Source organism: Tachypleus tridentatus, chromosome 8 (genome assembly GCF_004210375.1).
Source record: "Tachypleus tridentatus isolate NWPU-2018 chromosome 8, ASM421037v1, whole genome shotgun sequence".
Classification (NCBI taxonomy): Eukaryota; Metazoa; Arthropoda; class Merostomata; order Xiphosura; family Limulidae; genus Tachypleus; species Tachypleus tridentatus.
Genome location: NC_134832.1, coordinates 95,274,718 through 95,298,694, shown reverse-complemented (window position 1 = coordinate 95,298,694; position 23,977 = coordinate 95,274,718). Strand labels below are relative to the sequence as shown.

At 32.3% G+C, this 23,977-nt stretch overlaps 1 protein-coding gene across 3 annotated transcripts in view; it reads left to right on the top strand.

Moving 5' to 3' along the window:
- The window catches only part of LOC143222985 (diphthine--ammonia ligase-like), a 33,812-nt gene that overhangs the window by 9,448 nt on the left and 387 nt on the right, over positions 1-23,977 (top strand). The window contains exons 2-8 of one of the 3 annotated variants that reach the window (XM_076450300.1): positions 3,084-3,175; positions 6,355-6,539; positions 9,174-9,247; positions 9,646-9,764; positions 10,615-10,679; positions 18,935-19,026; positions 21,452-21,545. In XM_076450300.1, the coding sequence (XP_076306415.1) occupies positions 3,084-3,175; positions 6,355-6,539; positions 9,174-9,247; positions 9,646-9,764; positions 10,615-10,679; positions 18,935-19,026; positions 21,452-21,545 (721 nt within the window). Of the gene's footprint in view, positions 1-3,083; positions 3,268-6,354; positions 6,540-9,173; positions 9,248-9,645; positions 9,765-10,614; positions 10,680-18,934; positions 19,027-21,451; positions 21,546-23,977 lie in introns of those variants that run through there. The other 2 variants (XM_076450301.1, XM_076450302.1) reach the window with 2 other exon arrangements.

The window sequence follows — 23,977 nt, the reverse complement described above, 5'->3', positions numbered from 1 at the left end:
TCGATGCACATGAGTCACACACACAGGATTACTGTCCATCTCTGCTTCTCTGTGGTGTTTAGACTTTGTACCATAGATCTGATGTGCAATTTCAAGTGATTTCTGGTTTTTGCTGATCAACTCTGTTGAAAAGGTAGCTGTGCTTTTTGAAAAAAGGTGTTGTGGTCTCTTGTTGTAATATCTCCAGTGATGTTGTCATCTGGATTTTCCAATGTATTTTTCATCCCATTTTTTTTGTGTGGAATATAGAAGTCCTTACCACTTACCAGTTCCTAGCCACTGGGATGGTGGACCAAGGAATCCTGTCCTGTTGAATGGTAAATCATATCACTAAGCTTGAGAGTAGGGCAGTGGCATTCTGCAAGTGTCACTGGCTTATATTATTTCCTACTGTGGACCTGATGTACCATTCCAAACATCTCCTGGGTTTGGCTGTAGCACCATGCTATATTCCTATCTACATATTTGACCAATTCATTTTTGATACCATAGTATTCCTCCTTTCTACCATTCTCAGGATTTACATTCCTGGTGGGTCTGGTTTTGGTTAGAGATGTTCTGATTACTTTTAGTGTCATATGTAGATGGTATGAACTTGTGTATATTTCCAGATGTTTTCAGGTTTTGGTTGAAGCATTTTGTCTGGTGTTGGATGAGGTTGAACTACCACTGTTGTCTATCATGTCCTAGTCTCTCAACACCCTGGAGTCCCATTTGTCATTCATTGATATTTTGGGATTCTTTCATGCTTCTGTGCCATTAATGTTTTGCAACACTCATAAAACAATGAATAGTTTAGCTGGATCAGATGTGGTGCAGTCTCCTGCTGAGGTGTGATGTTTTGTCTTTTGGTTTCACACCTCCTGGTCTCCTAGAAGGAGATTTTTTTCTTATTTCCAATGATATATGGTGTTCTTAAGACCATAGTTGAAGTGATTTGTGGGATACATGTGAAGAACTTTGAGAAAGCAGTATTCCTTAGACATTGCAGTTTGCAAACACATAATGTACCCTTGAAAAGGATGTGGTACATCAAACGAGACAGAGATAATCATCTTCATATTTGGTAAATTTGTTTTTGTTCTTTGCATAATTTGTGCTTATAAGGCTGTTAATCTTTACAACATTTAATAATAAGACATTTTAAATATCATGGAGAATAAGTAAAGTAATGTGGCTAATGCTTTCATTTGAGAAGTAGGACTGGATTGTTACCTGGTGATGTAGTATAAGACACCTAACTATATTATGAACCATTCCATTCTTGCTGAATTGTTCCTTGGTTCACCTCGAGACATAAGTCTGGGATGCTACTTTCTGTACTGGATTTTTATGATGTGGATGTTGTGTAAGAAATATTCCCATATGGAATGGCCTGACTTATAGTACTGGCTATGCATACACACTTATTCTTAACTGTCCATCCATTTGATTATGGTTTGTTGAGCAATATACCATTCTGTTCACCTAAGAACATGTTAGCACCCAGCAGAAGATGTTTCTTACAATATCTTTTACTCTGCTACATCTGTTAGCAAAGAGTAACCCTTGATAAAGATGAATATGGTCACCCACTGACTGACACTTCACAAAGTTAGCCTCAGCCTTGACACTGGGTTTTCCCTTACTGACTTTATTTTTCAAAAGAAGCTTACCTTTGCAGTTTCTCATCACTATGACCATATTCATTATGGAATTCTTGCCCTTTGCATTTCAGAATAGTGAGAAGGATTTCAGAAGTTTACATTTTCATCATTTGAAAATGTACTTCAGATAGATACTTCTCTGTCCCACTTTCCAACTTTCTCACTTTTAGTGCATTTAGTTTTCTCTACCAAGAATGATCCTGTGCTCATTTTGTTTGTGCTTATGGAGATTACTGTACATGAAGAATCTGTTACTCTTTCACTGGTGTAAATAGTCTAATCATGGTTTTGTCATATGCTGGTGAAATCATATTTACTTGAGCAGGGATGGAATTCTTATTCAAGGCATTGGGCATACACAGCAAGCTACATGGCAGCATGTGCAAGGTAATAACTTTTGGTAAGGATAATGTTAATTCTAGGTTTTATCTACAAAAATTGAATACAAGTCTAAAGAAGTTTCAACTTTATTGTAGAGGCCATTGGATAGACCATTTTTGGAGTATTATGTTTAGCCTTGGAGTTCTTACCTTAGGGAAGGACATTGAAATCTTGAAAAAGGCTCAGAGGAGGGCCACTTGGATGATACATGGGATGTAAAGGCTGTCACATAAGGACATTTTAATATTTATGAAAGTTTCTCATGAAATAATGAGAATTGGGAAGGGAGATAAGATTTTTAAGGAAACTGATAGTGTTGATACATCATCCTTTTTGAACTTATGGTTGAGAATGATAGGGCGAGAAGGCACAGATACATTTTTGCAGGTTAAGAGTAATTTTCAGTTAGTTGGCCTTTGAAAAAAATTACTTTCACAGGTGGTAGAAGTAATAAATTTAGAGACAAAATTAAGGTCTTGATGAGTATTGGATGATAAGGGTTGGCTTTGAGTTTTTTGTTTGTTTTAGTAGTTGAGTGGATGGTACAGCCTGGGTGGATTAACAGGTAATTTTTTGTCTTAAAGTATTGTTTTATGCTATTCTATTTTTTTCCAGTTTTCACACATTCATAGAATGTAAAATGAGCTGTTTTTTGTTTGTCCAACTGAAATGCACTACACATTCCAAAAATCAAAGTTTATAGTCCATTTTTTTCCATTTTCATTACTGTTTGGGTGATGATTTGATACCTCTGAACTATCATTTATTGTAAATCTAAGCTTATGTGCAAAAACTAAATTATTTCTCACAGTAATAGCGAACCTTCCATAAATAAACTCGCCAAACGTAAGTGGCATTTCTATGAAATAAACAACATGTAAGTAACTTGCAGTTGTAAAAATAGTTTCCATGAAATAAATGAATTTTTACATTTAAGAAAAGATTTAAGAATTAAATTTGTGAGCCTATTTTTATTTGTGTAATTTCATGTTTGTGAATTTTTATTCATTGATATATTTATACTAAAGTATTCAAAACTTCATTGTTCCATTGCAGTGGTGGAAAAGATAGCTGTTATAGTATGCTACAATGTGTTGCTGCAGGCCATGAAATTGTTGCCCTTGCCAACTTGTATCCAAAAGATCAAGGTAGGATAAATCAAAATGGAGAGAAATGAGCAGAGCCACTGTGTTTGATTTGGCAAGTGTAGCAATATCTCAGCAAGTAGAAGATTTAAGAGGTTTTTATTTTATATTCGAGTTTGACTGTATTAGTAATTTGAGTTTCTAATGTGTAAGAAACTCTGAATATCACAAACATACCACATGACACACAATTTTAGAGATGCCAACCATTATGATTTTGGTGTATATATTATGACTATATGCTCATACAGACAAATATTATGATTTGTTGCAACTCCCAAATTTTTTATATATTATATAGACCTATACAATAAAGTGATAAATTGTTCCCCCAGGGCTTGAAAGAGGTGAAAAGAAAATTTCTAGTGAGATACAAATACATTTTGATAATAAATAAAAGACAGTCCAAATGGCTACTTGCGATAATCATGTTTGTGCTTGAAATAATGAAAAAAATATTTGTATCTCTGATGTCTACCAATAGGTTGAGTACTGTGCTTCTCCATACTGGGTATGTGGGGGAATCCATAGTTACGTCATAAGTGCTTGTCAGCCAATCAGTGCTCACATAGATGGATATTTCTTGTTTTCTAAGCAGCATAGAAACACCAATGCGATCGTTCACGAGATGGATAAAAAAAAAAAAGAGCCTTGTTCACCAGATTGTCTTGTCTCTGGCAAATAGTTATAATAGTTATAATAATAAACAGCTTAGAAACGTTGGTCAGGCCTAGTAGCCGCAAATGATTAAGGCTCTGTTTACAGTCATTACGCTCAGTCATTTGAAATAGTTGGCATCTCTGCAATTTACATTTAGGATATTTTTTAAATATTTACATTTTAAATTGAATAAACTAATGTATAATACTAAACTTCAAATTATAATCTATAATTTGATACTAAACTTAATTGACATACATACATTTATAAAATCATAGTTCAATATGTTGGATATACAAGACTTTAGTGTAGGCATTAATATTTAATGATTATATACTTACTTTTTATAACAAGAGAGTCAAAAGTGATTATTTTAAAGGTGACAGTTATAACAAGTTTGTTTGTATAACTTGGTAGGAATTATACATTATGTTTATGGCTCAATTGTAATATTGTTAATGGTAAATTGCATGAGTCCTTGCTTTTTGTATCATTAACTTGAAATTTTTACATTGTAATGCTGCTCATGTAGTGTGTAGACAATTTCAGGCCTCAGTTGGGCAACATATAAATATAGGTGAAATTATGAAGTGTGCAAGTTAAAGAAAGAAAAAATGTAGTAAATTGCACTTCAGTCAGTAAAAGTTAAAAAATGTGAAGTTAACTAGTGAATGAGTGATTAGCCATAATAGGAAATGTTATTAATGTGAGTTTCAATTTAATGATGTGACCTTTGACCCCTGACAATGGAAGATGTAGAGAGGGTTAATAAAGTACTTTTTCAGTTAAAAATGCATTATTTATATATTTGAAGGTAGCCTTTAACTATTTTAAAAACTGAAATCTATTACCCTAAAAAAATTCAAAACTTGCAGGAAAATATTGTTCTCATCAGGAGGTTCATTTTGTAAATTGTGAAAAGTAAATATTGAAATTATTGTTAAAAATGTATGCTAAATTAACTACAAAATATTGCTGAATATTTGCAGTAGTTTTAGTGCTCTTCACGTGAATTTTCCTTATTCTATCATTTTTACACATGACATTTAAGCCTTTTTTATTTGCAGGTGTTGTCAGATTGATAAATTCTGTCTGTATGAAAACATCTTACATGAACAAACAAAAAACTCAGTAGCTGTAACATTATTAAATAAAACCACTTGCAAATCAAACAATAAATATAGTAATGGTATTTGTAATAGTGTATTGAGTGTAAAACAGTTATGAGCTTTTAGTTCATAACACAATTGTACAAGTTGAAACAAAGAAACTCAAAAAATGAAAATTAAAACCACAGTAAAGAAAAAAGCATAAGGTGTTTATAACAGTCTCTAAAATGAACCAAAGTTAAGTTATTGCAAAGTAAAGTAAATGTGGTTTTAAATTAACTTCACATGTGTAATTGAGATCTAAATAAATCAAGAAAGCCCATTGAAATTGTATTTAGTGTAATTTTCATTTTATTTGAGGAAATTACATGTGGGTTAAGTGTTGTTTGTGTGAAATACTTTGCAAGTGAAAAACTAAAGTTAAAATTAAGACTAGTTTTCTCCTTATAACAATAACATTTTGTCATAATATACCATACTCATCGCATTGAATAGTTTAACTAAGCAAAAAACTGGTATGGTGATTCTGAATTTAAAAGCCAATATGCAATCCAGACTCCTTGGACAAAGGGTTTTCTAACTAAAGAAATCTGTATCATTTGATCAAGAAACTTGCAAAAAGTTCTGAATAGTCAAATGCAACCATACTATTTATATTGATTTTGAAAACAAACTCAAATTATTTTTAAAAAATACAGACTTATTACTTACTGTTATGATAAAGGATAAAAGTTGAACTACATGAAATTTACAGTTCCATTGTATGATGTCATGTTATTTATAGTTTATGATTATGTTGTACATTTTTTATTCTTCTTGAAAATTGTGTTATTACTGGTGTTTAGTGAAATGCAATGCAGAAGATGCAAAAGATAAAATAATTTCAGAGAAAGAAATCTTTTATAAGTTATCTTTGTTTTTCTGATAAATAATAAATTTGCTAATCTCTAATGAACCAACTTAAAGTGAGGAATTTATATTCAATTTTTTTAAATAATGGATTACACTGCATAAATTAAATATTGAATATCATGTTTGTATTAACTTTCACAAATATTTGAGAAGTATGAATTAAAGTACAGAAAGTAAAAGTTAATAAACTTTTATATCAGAATTTGAAATTATAGAGAAATAGTTGTGATATTACATAGTACATTCATTTCACATAACTTAGTTTCATGAAAGTGTTGGTTATTTTGGATTAATTTATGAAAAGTATGTAATGTACACAAATATTTTCATAACATTATATAATTGCATCTTATTTTTCTTTATATGGGAATAATGACCTATAGGTAATAGGTGTGAAGATAATGTTTTAGATATGAAAAACATACAATTCTTTATGTATTACTCAGTTATGTGTTTCATTAATTACAGTATTCCGTATTTTTCCTGTTCATTTGTAAACAGATGAGCTAGACAGTTACATGTACCAAACTGTGGGTCATCAAGCTATTGACCTTTATGCTGAAGCTATGGGCCTACCTTTATTTCGTAAAGAAATTAAAGGAACAGCACTAGACCAGCGACACTGTTATGACCCTACCGAGGGAGATGAAGTAGAGGATCTACATGAACTGTTACAATTAGTCAAGGTGGGCTCATGTTTATTAATTAACTCATCAAAAAGGCTTATACATTGATTCACACACATGTACCTATAATAAAATGCCATGAACAGAGTTTATAGCCAGATTTTATGAAATCCTGGCAGGGCTTAACCTGGACTAAATTTTTCTGTAGCCAGGCTATTAGCCAAATGATTTTTTTTTTGGTAGCCAATTTTAGCCAGATAGGTTTGATCCGTATCCAACCCTCCAGCCAGTCACATACGATAAGACAATCAAAGAATAAATGACAACTAAGTTCTTATCATACATTTTATTTCAATGAATTTATCATTTATCAAATTTATTATAAAACAACAGTTACAAAGTTCAATGTTTTTCACGCACAAATCATTACAATAATGACAAGGGAAGATGAGTCACTAAATTTAAAGTAACTGTTATTACATGCTGCTAAACAGGGGTGCCTCTAGACTTGCAAACCAGGGAGAAGTTTTCCTCTAAGTTTACAAAATTATGGAAAAGTTTACAGTCAATAGCATTCTTTTCTTCTATAATATAATCTGTATAAGATGACTTTTCCTTGAGCTTACAAAGGTGAGGTTTGGTCTGTTTTGGGAGACCACTTCTCCCAAGTCTCTCTAGTGAGAGCCCTGCTTAATAAAATGTATATCATCACTCAAACATCACCAAACTAAACTTGTGCCATTGGATAATGTAATTACACGTATGAAAGCCATCACAATCTTTGTGGTCATCCTTTAATTATTGCATCGCTAATCAACCACATATAAATGAGTTATTCGTGTCAAGCCGTTAGGTCACTGTTGATTGAACAATTTTTCACACGTTTGTCGATCCTGACCATGACCTTGCATGAATGCAGATGGGTTATTGATTTTTATCTGCTTACCACATACTTGCATTAAAAATGATGTAGTGAACCAGTCTAGAATTTTGTAAACAAACAGTGTTTCACAGGTATATTTGCCAATTACAATTTTTCTTTGCCAAAAAACAAAAATAATAGTCTTTGGCGAATATGGCGAGCGACAGTGTGAGCCCTGCCTGGAAAGCCATGTAAAATGAGCTTATAAAAACTTCACCAGATGTTGTATAAAAATGACTATTTTAAAGTCATGAATCTGGAAAATATATATAACATTAATTTCAGTGAAATTTCTATATGAAATAATTGGCTTAATTTAAAAACATTAAACAAGTAAACAAAGCAAAAGTTGGATTAATGGAATCAGTTTTGTTTATTTTTGTTAATGGTCATATCTGATTAAAACAAATGCTTGGAAAAAGCAAGATTAATATTCTGCCACAGGATTTCAATCTAGAAATTTGAGTTTTTTAAAGTCCTTGAAAGACCTGTAACTTCCTTTTATAGTCTCTATAAACCCTTTATAAAATAGAACAAGCTTTTGTGAGCATAGTTGTTGTGTAGATGCATATAAATGTGTACAAAATTATGAAAACATCCTTAAAGTGAAAAACTTTCAAACATTTGTTCAGCCTAAAATTTTTAAGATTCTGAACAATTACTTCTTTAATGCATATACGGATAAACTTTGTCTACAAATATTATAATGTACAAGATGTGAGAAAGTTGTTGGATGTCAGTATTCTCCTTTTAGAACAATTACAGCAAACCAAAATAAAATTTTTTCTCATTCATGAACACATCTGTACATTTCAAATTAATTTGCATGTCAAGTATTCATTTCCTCATTTGGTAAACCATTTCAAAAGTTTACAATTAAAAAGCAAATAAATTCAACCAAAAAAGCACATCTGGATAACAAATTTTAAATTAATACTTATTATTATTCCTGATATGTGTTTACTTTTCTAATTTTGTGATTCAACTATTTAAACAGACCTCACATAAGCAGTTGATACAAATACTGAAAATTTAATAAACCTTATTTAATATGTAGTTTTAGCCACAGCATAGCTACTCATAGAATGGCTTTGAGTTTTTCAAGTACAAGCTTTTTGCTTGTAGCTTTATCATTTCTTGACTGGTTTGAGATTTAATTACAGTTTTGGACTTAGAGGTCAAACCCTTTCAAGTGATGTACTTGATAATGTCCAAGATCTCATAGGTTAATTTACTCTAATCCTGCTTAAAAGAATTTCAGAATTTCTCTCAATAAATCTTAGTAGGTTCAGTACATGTATGTTTTACATTTTCTGTTTTGATAGAGCAATTCAGTCTCATTTTTACATGTAAAAAATATCTAAAGAGGGAGGCCAGAAATAGATTTGTTTATAATTTTGGTATGGTAATAATTTTATTTATATTCAGTGCCATTAAATATAAACATAATGAAATTGCATGCAATGTTTTTGAAATGAAAACAGAATTAAAATTTAGGTTTATAAAATAAAATCTTCATGGGAAAGTTTTAAAAGAATGTAGGAGGACATAGAAACCTATAGTTAAAATCTGCAACAAAGGTAAATATTTTTAATTGTTTCTGAAAATCATACAATGAAACTTTTTTGAACTTCTTAAGTTGCAAAGGTACAGTTTACATTTTATCCTTATGGCTCATTCTTAGGACATGAAATTTTTTAGAAGATTCTTGGCATTGTAAACTTTAAGTTGAACTGTAATAAAACAAAATTATCTTTATCTACTACTATTAGAAAGAAGTACCAATTGAGGGAGTTTCAGTTGGAGCCATCATGTCTAACTACCAGAGGGTTCGTGCCTTGAACGTGTAAGTTTAAAAGCAGCAGGTTTTGCTTCATTAATTCTCAAACTACTAATTTTTTTTATATTATTCATGAGTGGTATGATTCATGAACTGTATCATTTAGTATACGAAACTGAATGAAATAAAAAGTGGATACATTCAACCATATTTGAAAATAAAATAACCAGAGTATTTGAATAGTGATTAATGAGATTTATTGCAGAATTGATGATACTTTTATTAAAAAACAAACTTATGTAATTCAGATGTTATTAGGGGCCCTGTAATAAAATAAATTCCATGTGGACCCTCATTGGTATTTCTACTATCAAACATTTCAATGTTGTAGAATAAGTAATTTATTATTAACAATGAAATTGTAGTAATTTTCACATTCTTTTTGAAAATAATATTTTCTACAGATGTAACAGGTTAGGATTGACAATGTTGGCATATCTGTGGCAACGAGATCAGGAAGAATTATTACAAGAAATGATTGATTGTCAAGTTGAAGCCATTCTAATTAAAGTAGCTGCTTTGGGTAAGATAATATTTCATTATTGAAAACAGAAATTATTAATAACTTATAATTGAATTAAAAATGTTTTATAAAAAATAGTATTGTTGGAAATCTTAAATATAATTCAGATTGCACTCATATTTTATACAAGTGTCAAAAATGATGACAGATTTTCATTATTCTTGTGTGTAAAGTACTAAGTTGTTTATGAATGATAGTTTTAATAAATTGGACATGAATGATTTAATTATTATACAATTAGTTGTTGGGGTTAAACTTCATTTTTTATAAATACAAGTATATCCCTAAATTTCATGTAACTAAATCAAAAACAAAAGTTGCAATTAAAAATAATGGACAAATAAAAGTAGGGATAGAGACTATCATACAAATCTGATAAAATGTATAATAGTGAGTGAGTATCTGAAGAAGTACAACTTGCACAACATTGGGGAATTATTACATTTAACCTTCTTACATAGCAGTGAGGATACATTGTATTTCAGCGTAAATTCAAAGTATCAGTGAGAGGGCACCTTCATAATTTATGAAGAAAAGGATTAGTTAGTAATAGTTGAATTGTTATGAAATATTTTAATTAATATGTATAATTATGTGTGGAACAGTAAAGTATTACACTCATTAAATGTATAATGGAATGTTGATTGTTGTAGTGTAATAAATGTCAGGTTATGTCCTGCAGATGTAAAATTTTGATAATAAGTTAGAATGAAGTTTGGTTGATAGGGAGAGTTTAGTGAAAGAGTTGTATTATTAACATACTTGAATTTTTTTCTACTGTTAAAAATTTCATCTTTTTCATAGTTCCTTTTACTTCATATTGTAATTAAAATGCATGTTTACATTTAAGGATTACATCCTACAGCTCATTTGGGTAAAACACTTAGAGAAATTTATCCACATATGATCCATATGGTGAGTATATATAATATTTTTTCTGTTTGTTTATATTAGTGTGTGATTATATCTGTTAATATTTGCAAATTAAGAGGCAGCCTTCATAAACCCTTTCACCCAGATATCTTTTGCTATATATGATAAAAGGTTTGCTTTAGTTTCAAAGTTTTATTAAAGTACTTTTGGTTATTTTATACAAATTAAAATGACAAACACTTAGCTAATAATCCATATTTAATGTAAGTTTTTAAGCTCATAATTTTATGATGAAATATTTTTAAAAATCCTGAACTTCCCCTGTTACACAGTAACACATTTTCTCTAGTCATCTTTTTTCTCTGTTTTATCCTACATTCATTCAAAGTGTATGAAATTAAATGTAAGTTGCTCCATGTAATATTGTCATTATTTGGTTACAGACATATAAATAGAAAATCACACCCTTCTTGGCTCACCTATCTGTCACATCTTGCCTGTGAGGCTTTGTTAATAATTCTTTTTTTACATTTAATTATACATTACCTATAATCAGTAGAAAGTCAAGGGTTTCCTGTATCAAATGATGTGCATATTGTTATGTTTAGAACAGAAAAGCATCAGTTTCACTCGGAGTATAAGCTTCATTCCCATGGGAAGGTTCATGAAGAGCTTGGATGAATTTGTATCAGCTCTTGTTGCATACTTAGAAAGCCATAGAAATTTTGAGAGTTAGGAGAGATTGTGTGCTTTTTCCATGTTACTAGTCTTTGTTCTTTGGAGCATTATTTACCTTAATAAAAATTAGATTCTTCAGTTTTATTACAGTGTATTTTGTTCTATACTCATTATTGAGCTACTTATCTTGCTTAATGGAATTTGTTCAATGTATTTTTGTTTACATACAGTGCCAGTAAATTTTATTAGTTTTGGGGCAATCTGTTCTCGTGACTGATGTGTTATGTTTTATGCTCTAAAGTACAAAAGTTTCGTAAATATTTATAATAAGCAAAATTTTGAAGATACACTTAATGTATTAAAAGTTATAAGATGAAAACTATAACAAACACAGAATGGTTACTAGTTCAGTCCTTGGGACCAAACTCATAGTGAAAGAGAGAAACAGCAGAGAGAATTGGATGAAATTTAGGGGAAAAAATGTGGCAGTAGGGGCCTGCTTTTGTAGTTTATGGTTTGTAACCAGGTAAAATTGAAGTGTATAAAAAAATTATTCATAACCTGAGTGATGATAATATTATAATGAGAAAATTGCATTAAATTTTGCACTTCTTGGAGAGGTGATAGGTAAATTATATAAAAATTGATAGCCAGAGAGCAAATGTTACAATTCTCACACAAGAGGAATAAGGGATTTTTTAAAAATATTATTACGTTATAAAAATTATGAAATTTAACCTTACGTAATATTAAAATATTTATTATTAGCAATATATTTTGATACCATCATAATATATAAAGTACTGTAATTAAATTTTGATTGCAACTTAGTTCAAACCTGAAGTGAGAAAAACATACCTACATAAAAAGAGTAAGAGTGCCAATCTTGGAAAATTCAGTTTACTATAGTAAGTGATGAAGTGGTATTGTATAGTTATCTCCTCTTTGTCAGAATGTTTTTATAACCACTTTAGTGTGTGATCTTAATGCATTGTTTATTGGAAAGTTTATTTTCATCTTTGGTGAATTAATCAGAGATAATATATAGAAGTCTGCAGTGTATTATGTAAACTGTTTCACTGATAATAATAAGTAGAAGGTTCATAATTTTATATTAAGATATACGTACTGTTAAAACCTCTTTCACTGTTAGCCTGATGTGCATTTGGAGCTTTTGCACAGTATTATATACTCTTCAAAAAAAGAAAGGCAAAATTTGAGACAAATTGTTAACAAGTTTATTCCGGGTAGTTCTGTATGACATGTGTGAAACTTTGCACATTCACTGCTGAACATCCAAAGTCTGCAAAGGCGAAGTCCATCCTCACTAGTTGAAGTTTAACGTCACTCAACATCAATAATGAGTATGTCCCCGTGAGCATCAATAACTGCTTGGCATCTCCTGCCCATGGAAGCGATGAAATGACCAATCACATCCTGTGGAATGGCTGTCCATTCAGCCTGCAAAGCTGCTGCAAGCTGAGGTAGAGTCCGTGGTTGAGGTTGTCGCTGTCGCAGACGTTGGTCCAACTCGTCCCAAAGATGTTCGATGGGGTTTAAATCTGGTGATCTGGAGGGCCAGGGAAGAACGTTTATGTTGTGGTGTCTCAAGAAGACAGTGGTGAGTCGGGCTGTGTGAGGACGGGCGTTGTCATGTTGAAAAATGTCATTGATGTTCACCATGATGGGTTGCACATGGGGCCTAAGAATCTTGTCGACGGTTGCATACAGTCTGATCAGAAATCCTATGCAGCCCTGGTATGGTTGAGGCAGCAGACGTCGCAGTGGTGGTCTTATCCCGAAGGTGACGTAACCGGATGCAGCGATCTTGTGCGGGCGTGGTCACACAAGGTCTGCCAGATCGTGGATGGTCACAAGTTGATCCATGTTATTGGTGATGATTCCATAGCCTTGTGATGGTGCTTGGGTGGACATTCACAGGTCTGGCAACATCTGATCGAGATTCGCCTGCTTCCAAGCAACCAATGGCGTTGTGCTTCAGTCGGTCTTGGCGTAACTGTATTGCATGTCGGTGGCTTAACACTGAGCTACAGAAACCGAGAACCCGTCACTTTTATAGGGATTTTGCACATGTTGCACTTGTAGAACATGCAAATTCTCAAACAAATTTATTGGACACGAATGCGTTTTGGCGAAAATCTGATGTTTTCCTCCGTTTTCAAAGTGCTCAACTTTTATTGTCATTTTGGTCTGACAATCAGTGCCTTAACACGTGTAACATCACATACACTGAGCTTTTAACGTTATTACATATATTTCTCTTTAAAATAAAAAAATATCCCTTTTGCATTTTTTTTTTTGAAGAGTACATAAAATGAGTTGCACCATTCTGATCATGTTTCTTACAGCATCAAAACATCTTTCACTAACTTTTCTTGTGATTCATTTCATTCAAGATATGGAGTAGTTATTTTTGATTGGTTAAAGATAGAGAAGCATCTTTTCTTTGTTTTCTAATTGAGTGTAAATGTGTGTAAATGTAGGTATCATTTATAATCTTGTATTAGCCATTACATAATTTGTCTTCATATAGTGTAAAAGTAATGCCCAGTTTATTTATTGATACAGAATAATTACTTAAAGAAATAGTATTATTTCAGGTTCAACTGTATTTGTGTGTGAATGAAGTTTTATTGTACCATTTGGGCTGTATTTGTTTCTACAAATTAAAATTCATCTTGAAAACATCATTTATTACATTGAAACAGTTTGTCTTCATTCTTCAAATATAAGTGATGCCCTGTCATCTAGATTTTAGCATTCCTTGGGTATTATGGTTGTGACTTGACTACATGTAATTCTAAGAGTAAGTCTTGTGGGAAGCACCTTTCTTTCATCCATATAAACTTGGGTGTTCAGAGTGAATCCATGTTACTCTAATTTTATCTTGCTCAATCTCATTATTCATTAGACCTATCTATTTTACCTAAATGTACCATTTGAAGGAGAAAATTGCTAAACTGCACTAACAGAGCTACTTCCAATAATGTTTTTGTCAGTGCAATACTTTATTTTCTAGTCTGTCAGATTCTTAACCAGAATATGCTTCTGTGCCATCTCAAAGTCATCTTTGCTCATGCATAAAGATCCTAAATTTTTTGGTACTTGAATGTGTTCTGAAAACTTCTGTAGTAGCTCTAATAGAATTTTTAGTTTTGCCACACAAAAATGAGAAAAATACTACAAAGTAGTCAGAGAACAAAATACCCTCAGGTCAAAAATTCAAGTTTAACTGGTTTTAAAACATAAGTGATTTTTGATTGGTTAGAAGGACAGTGGGCTTAAAGGGGATTATAATTACTCATGTAAAGCCATTACTCTTCTGTGTAAACTACCTTTATAGACAGATTAGTTAACAAATTATATTAGTCAGGTAACATTGCTATGGGCTGTGTATGTGCTTGTGCCCAATTTGTCCAAAGAAGATGTCTTCCTAATGCCTTTGAACATCTTGTTCTTAGACTTCATTGATTATCTATTTGAACAATACCTGTGATTTTGCTACTCCTTGTTGCTTTTCTTATGACAGTGTAAATACAGCTAACCCTTTACCTGGAGTCATTTCTTTTACTATCATCTGGTTGTTCTGGAAATAGTACCTTGTTTGAGCAGGAGAGGAATGTAGTTGTAACTCTTAGAATTAATCAATATTTTTGTCTTTCTTGCATCTATCAGATACACAAGTTTAATACTAGCCAGGTACACTTATCAAAGTTTCACCATGCAGGCGTGACTTCCTCAAAGTACACTTACAGCTTATGTTTCCATGCACCTTATACTGCAACAGTGTTAAGAAAAGTCTTAGAAGACCATATGTTTGCTAAATATTTTATTCCAATATGGTACTTAGTTTTGCTTACTAGCTTAGCTATTCAGTGCTGCCTTCTTTATGCATGTCACAAGCTTTGAGCTCTTTTGTTGGAACTAGTACATTTTAGTGTCTCTTATTCTCTTTCATCTGAAAATAATTCATCATAAATAAATTTAAAAATTGGATAAACCAAATTTTATTTCTTACTGTATATAAGCTATTGTCTTTGAATATCATATACTATTTATTATTTCACTCTCTCTTAAATGTTACACAGTATTGTACTATGTTTACTGAAAAACAACTAAAATTGTGTTTCTCTCAATCACAGTATGAACCTCTTTGATACCCTTACCTTTCATGAAAATTCACTACCTACCTATTGCACAGGTAATACATTCTACAGTACAATGATATTGATACAAGAACTATGGTTGGCAATGACTAACTTCATTCATTAAATACCTCCTTGATATAGACAGTGTAACCTCTATATTCAGATCTAGTTTACTTTCAATAATCAGAACAAAATTAGCATGTTGGCTGGCCTGAGTCCTAATTTTGCTCAAGATGTTCTGTGTACTGTGAAATCCATCATTTGCCATTGTGCTCTGACAGTTGCCATGACAAATGTTTCCTCCATACTGTGTGGTTTTGCAATGATTAGTTAAGTGCTGCATCCTTCATTATTCCACCTGTGCACATTCTCAGTATTTATGAGGTCTATATCCCAGATAAGAAACTAGTAGCATTGCAAAGTTTCCTAGTAATCCAAGAGGGTCAGTGGTCTAAAAAACATCCTCCCATAAAAAAAAAAAAAAAAGAAAAAAGAAGGTAGCTCACACCTGCACATTGCCTTAATACTGGTACACATAAAACAATTAATTCTATACAGGAATTGATAAAATAAGAGGAAACATTGATTGTGAACAACTTAGCCCTGAAAAATAGGTGGCTAGGCCTAATTTGTGCAGCATTAGTTTTCTGGAGCTACAGTAGCATTGCAATTTTAGTTGAACATCATAGCTGTAGCTAGAACCTTTAACTCGCAATGTCTTAGCTATCACCTCATTGAAGTGTTCTGGATGTCATAAACACATGTACAAATATTTTTTGGGTTTTTGATTATTTGTAAGTAGTTAATCCTTGTCTGAGAGTGGCAAAACAATGATTGTTTTTAGCAACTTATCCATCAGCTCTGTGTAAACCAAGACTACTTGAAGATCCACAGTTGCTTCAACACTTTACTTTTTGGTTCACAGAGGCCCAGTTTTACTGTGGTTCACTGAAATCTCATTTTGTTACTTACTTCACCATCAATCTCTCCTCAGTATTCATGGGTGGTTTTGTGCAGTGCTTTGGTTGTGTTATCCTGGCTGGAAAAGTTCTGAGTGTCCTATACAAACTACCTCACTCATTTTCAGATATGTCAGATACCACATTACTGCAAAAAAATTCTTAGTTGTTTGTGCTTTCCTTGCAATGAGGTAGAACCTTAGGAGGAAAGCATGAATGGCTATTGTGGGTAAACTAGGTTCCAGTGGCTCTTTTTCCCGATTCTCTTCCCCTTAATGTGGATTCCTGTACGTGGTGATGGGCTTCCCAGGAAAGGTTCTGTTCTTTCAGTTTACCTCTCTTGGATCTAAACATCCACCCACATGTTTGCTGCGCATGGTGACTCGTTAAGGGGAGGAGAGGATCCTGCTGGTTGAGGGGTCAAACCCTAACACACCACTTTGGCCTAATTCCTGTAGACAGGCAGCTTTGGGGTGTAGCCCCCATTGGGTCAGTCAGCTGGTCCACTTGGGCTAGGGTCAACCAAGTACAAATGTTGGATGTTCTCAACAGGTGTTGTGGACATTGTATCTGATGCTGGTGTTTGCGTATAGTGCTCACAAAACCCTGGTGTTGCTGCAGTGTCCTTGTTTGGCATTGTAGTGCATTCCCTCGTAGGGCTCCATGGTAAACAACCACATCTTGAAGATTCTGAGCAGCTATCTTCGACATCTGTAACACCTGTTGTACCTCATTTTCTTATCCTGCATTCTCTTTCAGACAAATCTTTAGGGCAAATGTCTCCCTTTTTCATTCAGAAGGAACTAGAGGGACTTGCTGGCTCTCCAATGTCAGTAAAGAAGCTTCGATCTGGTGACATTAGTGGAAACATCCAATCTCAACACAGTGAACTACTCTTGCATTCAAAGATGATTGGGGATATACCAATTGAGGTTACACCTCATACAACTTTGAATTCATCATGAGGAGTTGTTGAGAGGGATTTGAAGAACATCCCTGAGTTCTAGGTTCTCGCTGGTTTCTCCACCCGAGGATTTCTGCAGTGAAGTCTATCTCTAATAGCAAAGATGGAATTATTATGCAGACCAATGTTCTCATTCTGACATTTACATCACCACGTTCACCTGCTACCATCAAGGCCAGGTATGGCCATACATTCCAAACCCCCTCTGAGGTTTCCAGTGTCAACGGTTTTGTCACTCAAAGATGTCATGTTGTGGTTCCTTGACGTATGCTTGTTGTAGAGGCAAGGTCCATTATGACTACGAGTGTGAAACGGACCCTCATTGCATTAATTGCAATGGCTCTCACCTGTCCTACCTTCATTCCTGCCCTAAATAGTTGGAAGAAAAAGATGTGTAGCATTTGAAAACAATTCATAACATTACTTATCCTCAGACTTGAAAGTTGTTGTCCATCGCTTCATCTTGGATGTATGTTGCTGCACTTCATTCCACTACTACAGTGAAAGTGCACATGTGCTTCCAAAAGAATTGTTCTTAAACCATATGACAGTCTTTTGACCTCCATGGTTAAAGAAGTTAATGAATCAACTTCAACACCCATCTCTGTCTCTTACATACATTCCAGCAAATCCCAAGATCCACTTCCTTTGATTCCATGTACAGGCATTTCCTTGGATACATCTTCTCCCACCTCAAGATGCAAAATGATCATTCGTTCATGTCCTCAGTCACTGGAATCCTCTTCCAACAGCAAAGACCTGCCCAAATGACCAAGGGTAGGATTCATGGAGGTCGATATACCTCCCTCGAATAAAGACAGTAAAAAAAAAAGATGTGATTGTAAACAGAAGGGTTCTCCACCCAATTTGCCTACATGTAAATAAAAATGGCCACCTTGATACAATGGAACTGTTGAGGTTTACATTCTCATCTGGATGACATCAAAACACTGATTGCTTCCTACTCATTCACACCTAGGGATGGCTGTGATCTTGATATTCCGTTTGACTTATTATTAAGGACACCTGTCTTCTTTCTTACAGAATGTATAGCATTTCTATCATCCTACCATGGACAGAATAAGTGTGGCACTGATAGAATGATAAAGGAATATGTACAGTTAGAATGGAAATCAATATAATGGCTTTCTCAACCATGCTTTATGTGAAAAACTTCATACACTTAAAATAACTGATAAGTTTAGAATAATGCTATATTAATATAGAAATTTATTTATAAATTTTATTTTATTTTTAGTAAACATGGACTTTCAGTGAAGAAAAGACATAGAGGTCTAATGTATGCTTTGGTATGTTTGTTTCCTACTACAGATAGAAAATGTACTCCTTGTGAATCACAAAAAAAAATTTTTCATTATAACAAAACCATTGGTCTTGCCAAAAGGTTAACACTTTTATACTGGTTGTGAAACAAGAGTATTATCTTGTATATTATTTATATGTATTTTTTTAAATTTTGTCCCAGAAATTCAAAAGTACTAGGTATTCATCATTTACTTCCCTTAGAAAGAAAAGTTTGGACTGAATGTGTGTGGAGAAGGTGGTGAATATGAGACCTTCACTTTAGACTGTCCTTTATTCAAAAAGAAAATTGTGATGTAAGTTTTATTATTTTTGATTGTGTGTGTGTGTGTGTGTGTGTATATCAGTGCTTGCTCAAGTTATTTTATGGTCAAGGTAGCTGTTTTGTAGTTTGTAGGTTACTGATAAAATAGGTTCATGTCAGACAAGTTGTTCTGATTAGATATTGAAAATACTCATTTTTATTACTAAGCATGGAAATTTCTTTAAAAGCAAAAATTACACTTTCTCATCCAGTATTAGAGAAATTGCAATATTTTATTCTTATAAGAACATTATCAGACCTTCTAGTTCTGTTTTATGTGGTATGCTATATTATATTTGTAAGTTTATCATTGGTGTGTCATGATATAAAAGACTGTAGTGTAGATATTTTTTATTAATTTGTTTTGGGAATGAATATTTTATTTTATTATTGTAAGAGAGTTAAAAGCAGCTGATTATTGAAGTTGTGTTTGTAACTTGTTGATATTGTAGTAAACAGAAGATTATGTAATAAACGTATAAATAATGTGAGATAAATGGGAAAAAACAAAGAGCAAATGAGAAATTAAAGTTAAGAGAAGTAGCTCAGCCAAAGTGAAAATAAATGTAAAGTTAACTGTAATTGGAGGGAAAGCCCTAACTGTTATTGGAGGCCTAACAATTAATATTAACAACAGAGAAAGGAACAGAGAATAGTTTGGAGATGGAAGAGCAGCATATACAACTGCAGTAACTTGCTCTTCAATTCTAAGTGAACAATACACAGGATACTACTGAGTTAGAAATAGAGAAAGGTAATTCAGCTTGTTAGCTGAAATTCTAAAGTAACTGAACTAAGTGGACTTTTGACATGAAGAAGAGAACCATATAGTGTTTATGATATCCATATGATCTCTGTGGTGTAAAGAATTTGTTGTAAATAGTTAAAGTAGTTCTGAATATTTATATATTATTTTGAAAGTAAGTGGAATGTGTGCTGTTCATTTATTGTTGAATTAACCACCAGTAAGTCACAAACATTTACTGTAGAAGAATCCTAAGCCAAACAATAACACAGTATACATATATTGTTACTATTAAGTATTATATATAACAGCCTGTAATTGACAGATGAACTTTACATCTGACATGGTGCTTTGAGAGATATAGAAATTGGACAAAACAGTATATGTTTAAAAGAGGGGTAAACCCAAAACACAGGTAATAAACTGTTTTATTGTAGAGTTTAAGTGATTTTTAACTTTTCATGACTTCTCCAGTTTTCACTATGTTATAGAAAAACTAATACTTTTTAATGCAATTTTACCTGCTTGCAGAAGATGAATTATATGAGAACTTTTGACATTAATAATTTATGTAGTGTACAAATGCTTTTCCTGAACATCAGACCATTTCATATTGGTCTAAGTGAAAGATGTAATTTGTTCTTATAGTAGAGGTAATTTGTTGGTGATAAATGCAGAATTATTATTATAGTGTTGTGGTTTAGATTGGGGAAATTTAATCAACATAATTTATCTATGAGTAGTGATTACATTGATCAGTGTCATGTAAATGTAAAGTAACTGATTAAAGAAAATTATAATTATATCAGTTAATGTCATCAACAAATAGTCAACATTAGAATTTCTGATTATTACTGTTTTTGATTATTTTGGTAATCATTTATTTAAAATTAACTATCAATAGGTTGTAATGAAATAATCAACTAATTCAAGTTAATGTTTACATTTATTTTTGTGTTTGACTGTTCTAACAGTTTGTTAATCTCAGTTACAGTTGAATTGATTGTTATGAAAATAATCATTTAATCATAATTAGGGTTTTGATTATTCTACCTATCTAAGTAACCAAAATATTACTGTCACAAGTTTTTGTAGTTAAGGGCAAAGTAGCATAATGGGCTGTTAGTGTTCTGCATACTGACAGTATCAATGCTAGTTTTTTGCATTATAATTGTTTTGTTTTTTTTTTACTTGCTCCTATTTGTGCCAGCTTAGTCTTGTTATCTGGAAGGTAGCTTCAGAATTTCAGCCACAGTTGCTGTTTCCATTTTTACCAAACTTGCTTGCCCTGTCTTTGTTATGGGAAATCTAATAAGGCTGTCTGCCATTGTAACTCATTTTGAACTACTGACTACTAGAGGATAGGCAACGTTTTTTGCTTGCTTGTACATGGGGAAGGAAATTTGAACCATAGGCTGAGGAATGCTTTACTGATCTAATGCAATTTATCAGTGGGTCCATCCATTAATCAGTTATCAAATGCAACTAATTGCTCAGGTTTATTATGGTTGAAGAAGTCCTTCATTTGCAGAAAGTTTTGATTATTCAGTTTGTTTGTTGATTTCTTTAAAATCTTCTGTAGCAATCTTTCAAGAAGATTACATTAGAAAATTTACTAAGTTTTAATATAACTTTGTTTGTTTCATAATATATTTTCTTGATATATCTCCAGAGACCAAAAGGAAACTGTGATCCATTCTAATGATGCATTTGCTCCAGTTGGTTACCTGAAGTTTTCAGCAATGCATCTTGTTGACAAAAACATAGTAAGGATATTATTATTAGGGTAAAATAAAATGTCATGTAGAGATTTATGGAATACTAACTAAATAGACTAAATTTAACAAGATGTGGTAGTTGTTTAAGTTAAAACTCAAACTACGGTTTTCACTCTTTTAATGATAATGAAAAACTAAAGAATTTCATTATTTATTTTTTTTTGCCTGTATTTCAAAATCACATTTCACTTCTATCATAATGTATTTTTCTTTTGTGTATGCCAAGAAGTTCTTGGCAGTTGTAATGAAAGAGTTCACTTAATTTCCTGGTAAGATGCATTTTAGTTTTATATTGTTCATTTTTCAAGTAAATCTATAACAATAAAAAATTAAAGCTTTTGTAATTGGGCTAAAAAACCATGGTGAAATTATAAAAACAATTCTTGATTTAAGTTTTATAAATTATCTTTTCTATTTATGAGAAATGTAATTTGAAATTGATATGCTAAGTATATCATCTGTTTTTGGAACTGGTTTGTGAATATTAATAACCTATATACATAGACAATTTATAATAATTGAAATTTGACTGTGTTTTACAAAGTACCAATCCACTGAAACACAACCAATATAGGTCACTTTGTAAAGACTTAAAGGTCAGTTTTATATTATTGGATACAGTAACATGAGTGTATGTGTGCTGCATTGTAACTTTTGTATTGTTAGCCAGGTATGGCTGAAAGATTAATATAATAAATACATATAAATGTACAAAGTTATAAGATTTAAGCTATTTAGTCTAAATATTTATCTTTTTGTCTTATAAACTGTAATCATTCTAGAACTAAACAGGTGCTATTTATGATCAAACTTTAGAATGGATGGCAACTACCTGTTATGGAGACACAAGTGTAGAAGACGACATTTCAAAAGCCTTCCGACTTTCATCTTCAGGTCAGTGTGTGTGTTGTCGGTCTTTTATAGTGTCCTGGCAGATTGTGGAGAGTGTGTTACAATTGGTTGGGTTATCACTGTTTCTGATTGGAAGAGAGATTTCCCGTAGATCCAACGAATGGTAGCCACAAGTTACTCACCTCTAATCTGGAATTATATTAACACTGGTAAACCTTCACTGAACAGAGATTCCAGATTAGAGGTGAGTAACCTGTGGCTACTATTTGTTGAATCTGCAGGAAATCTCTCTTCCAGTCAGAAACAATGATAACCCAACCAATCATAACACACTCTCCACAATCCACCAGGACATTATAAAGACCAACACGCATACACTGACCTGAAGATGAAAGTCGGAAGGCTTTTGAAACGTCGTCCTCTACACTTGTCTCCACAACAGGCAGTTGTCATCCATTCTACCAAGTTTCATCATTAATACTGTGCCTAAACAATCTATCAAACAAGGTGCTATTTATATTTATTTCCTAATTTTATATGGTGGTTACAAGATCATTCAGTAAAAATAATATAAAATATAAAGTTTTTTTTATAAGAAATATGGAACATTATATGGAATTTGTATGTGAAATTTGAAAATTGTCTGATACATGAGAGTATTTTTAATCTTAAAATGCAAATTACTTTGCACATTGGATAGGCAACGTGAAAAAGTAAAAGAGGCATGAGAAAAACATTGCTTAACAAGCCTTAAGACTTCATACAAAATTTGATATTTTGCATATGAAAGCATTATAATGTTTACTGATAATCTGCCAACTTTTGTGGCTGTTTTCTCACTGATTTAAAAGTAATAGATTGAAACCAAGCATAAAATAATCACAAGATCAGTACCAGGGACTAAACCTGTGCTGAAAGGAATACATTACTTCTTAGGTCATCATACTGAGACTTGGTCATTCAGTGAAAGTATTTACTATCACTGCCTTGTTAGGATTGTCAGTGTATTACACGTGACCTTTTTTGGTGTTGTACATATATTCTCCAAAAGATCATACATATCTATTTTGTTGTATTTGTTATGATTGGTCTTTGCATCTATCACCTGGCACCAGTCAGTATAAATTGTTTTATGTTCAGCAGTGAGTTTCAGCAAGGATGAAAGTGCTATGATTATCACATGTATGTTTATGCTTTAAGTGGTTCATTCCTCATCTGAGTATATTTTGGACATATAAACCATTTTGTATGATGCTTCCCATTGATTTAATGTCCAGTCTTAAACACTTTGGTCATGTACAGGCTTTACCAAACTGATTTCTTTTATCTCATTACTTTAACTATAATAATATTTTAATTTAAAGAGTATCTAAAACGTTTTAAGTGACATAATTTATGAAAAGGTTTAATAGTTTTTTATTTATAACTATGAAAGTTTGTACCCTTCAACTGAGTAATAACCTTCTTGTTGAAATAAAATAAAGTTAATTGCTGTAAATCTATTTCATATAGCCATTTTGGGGCATAAAGATCTTTATGCATTATTTCCTTTGTAAATATTCTGAATT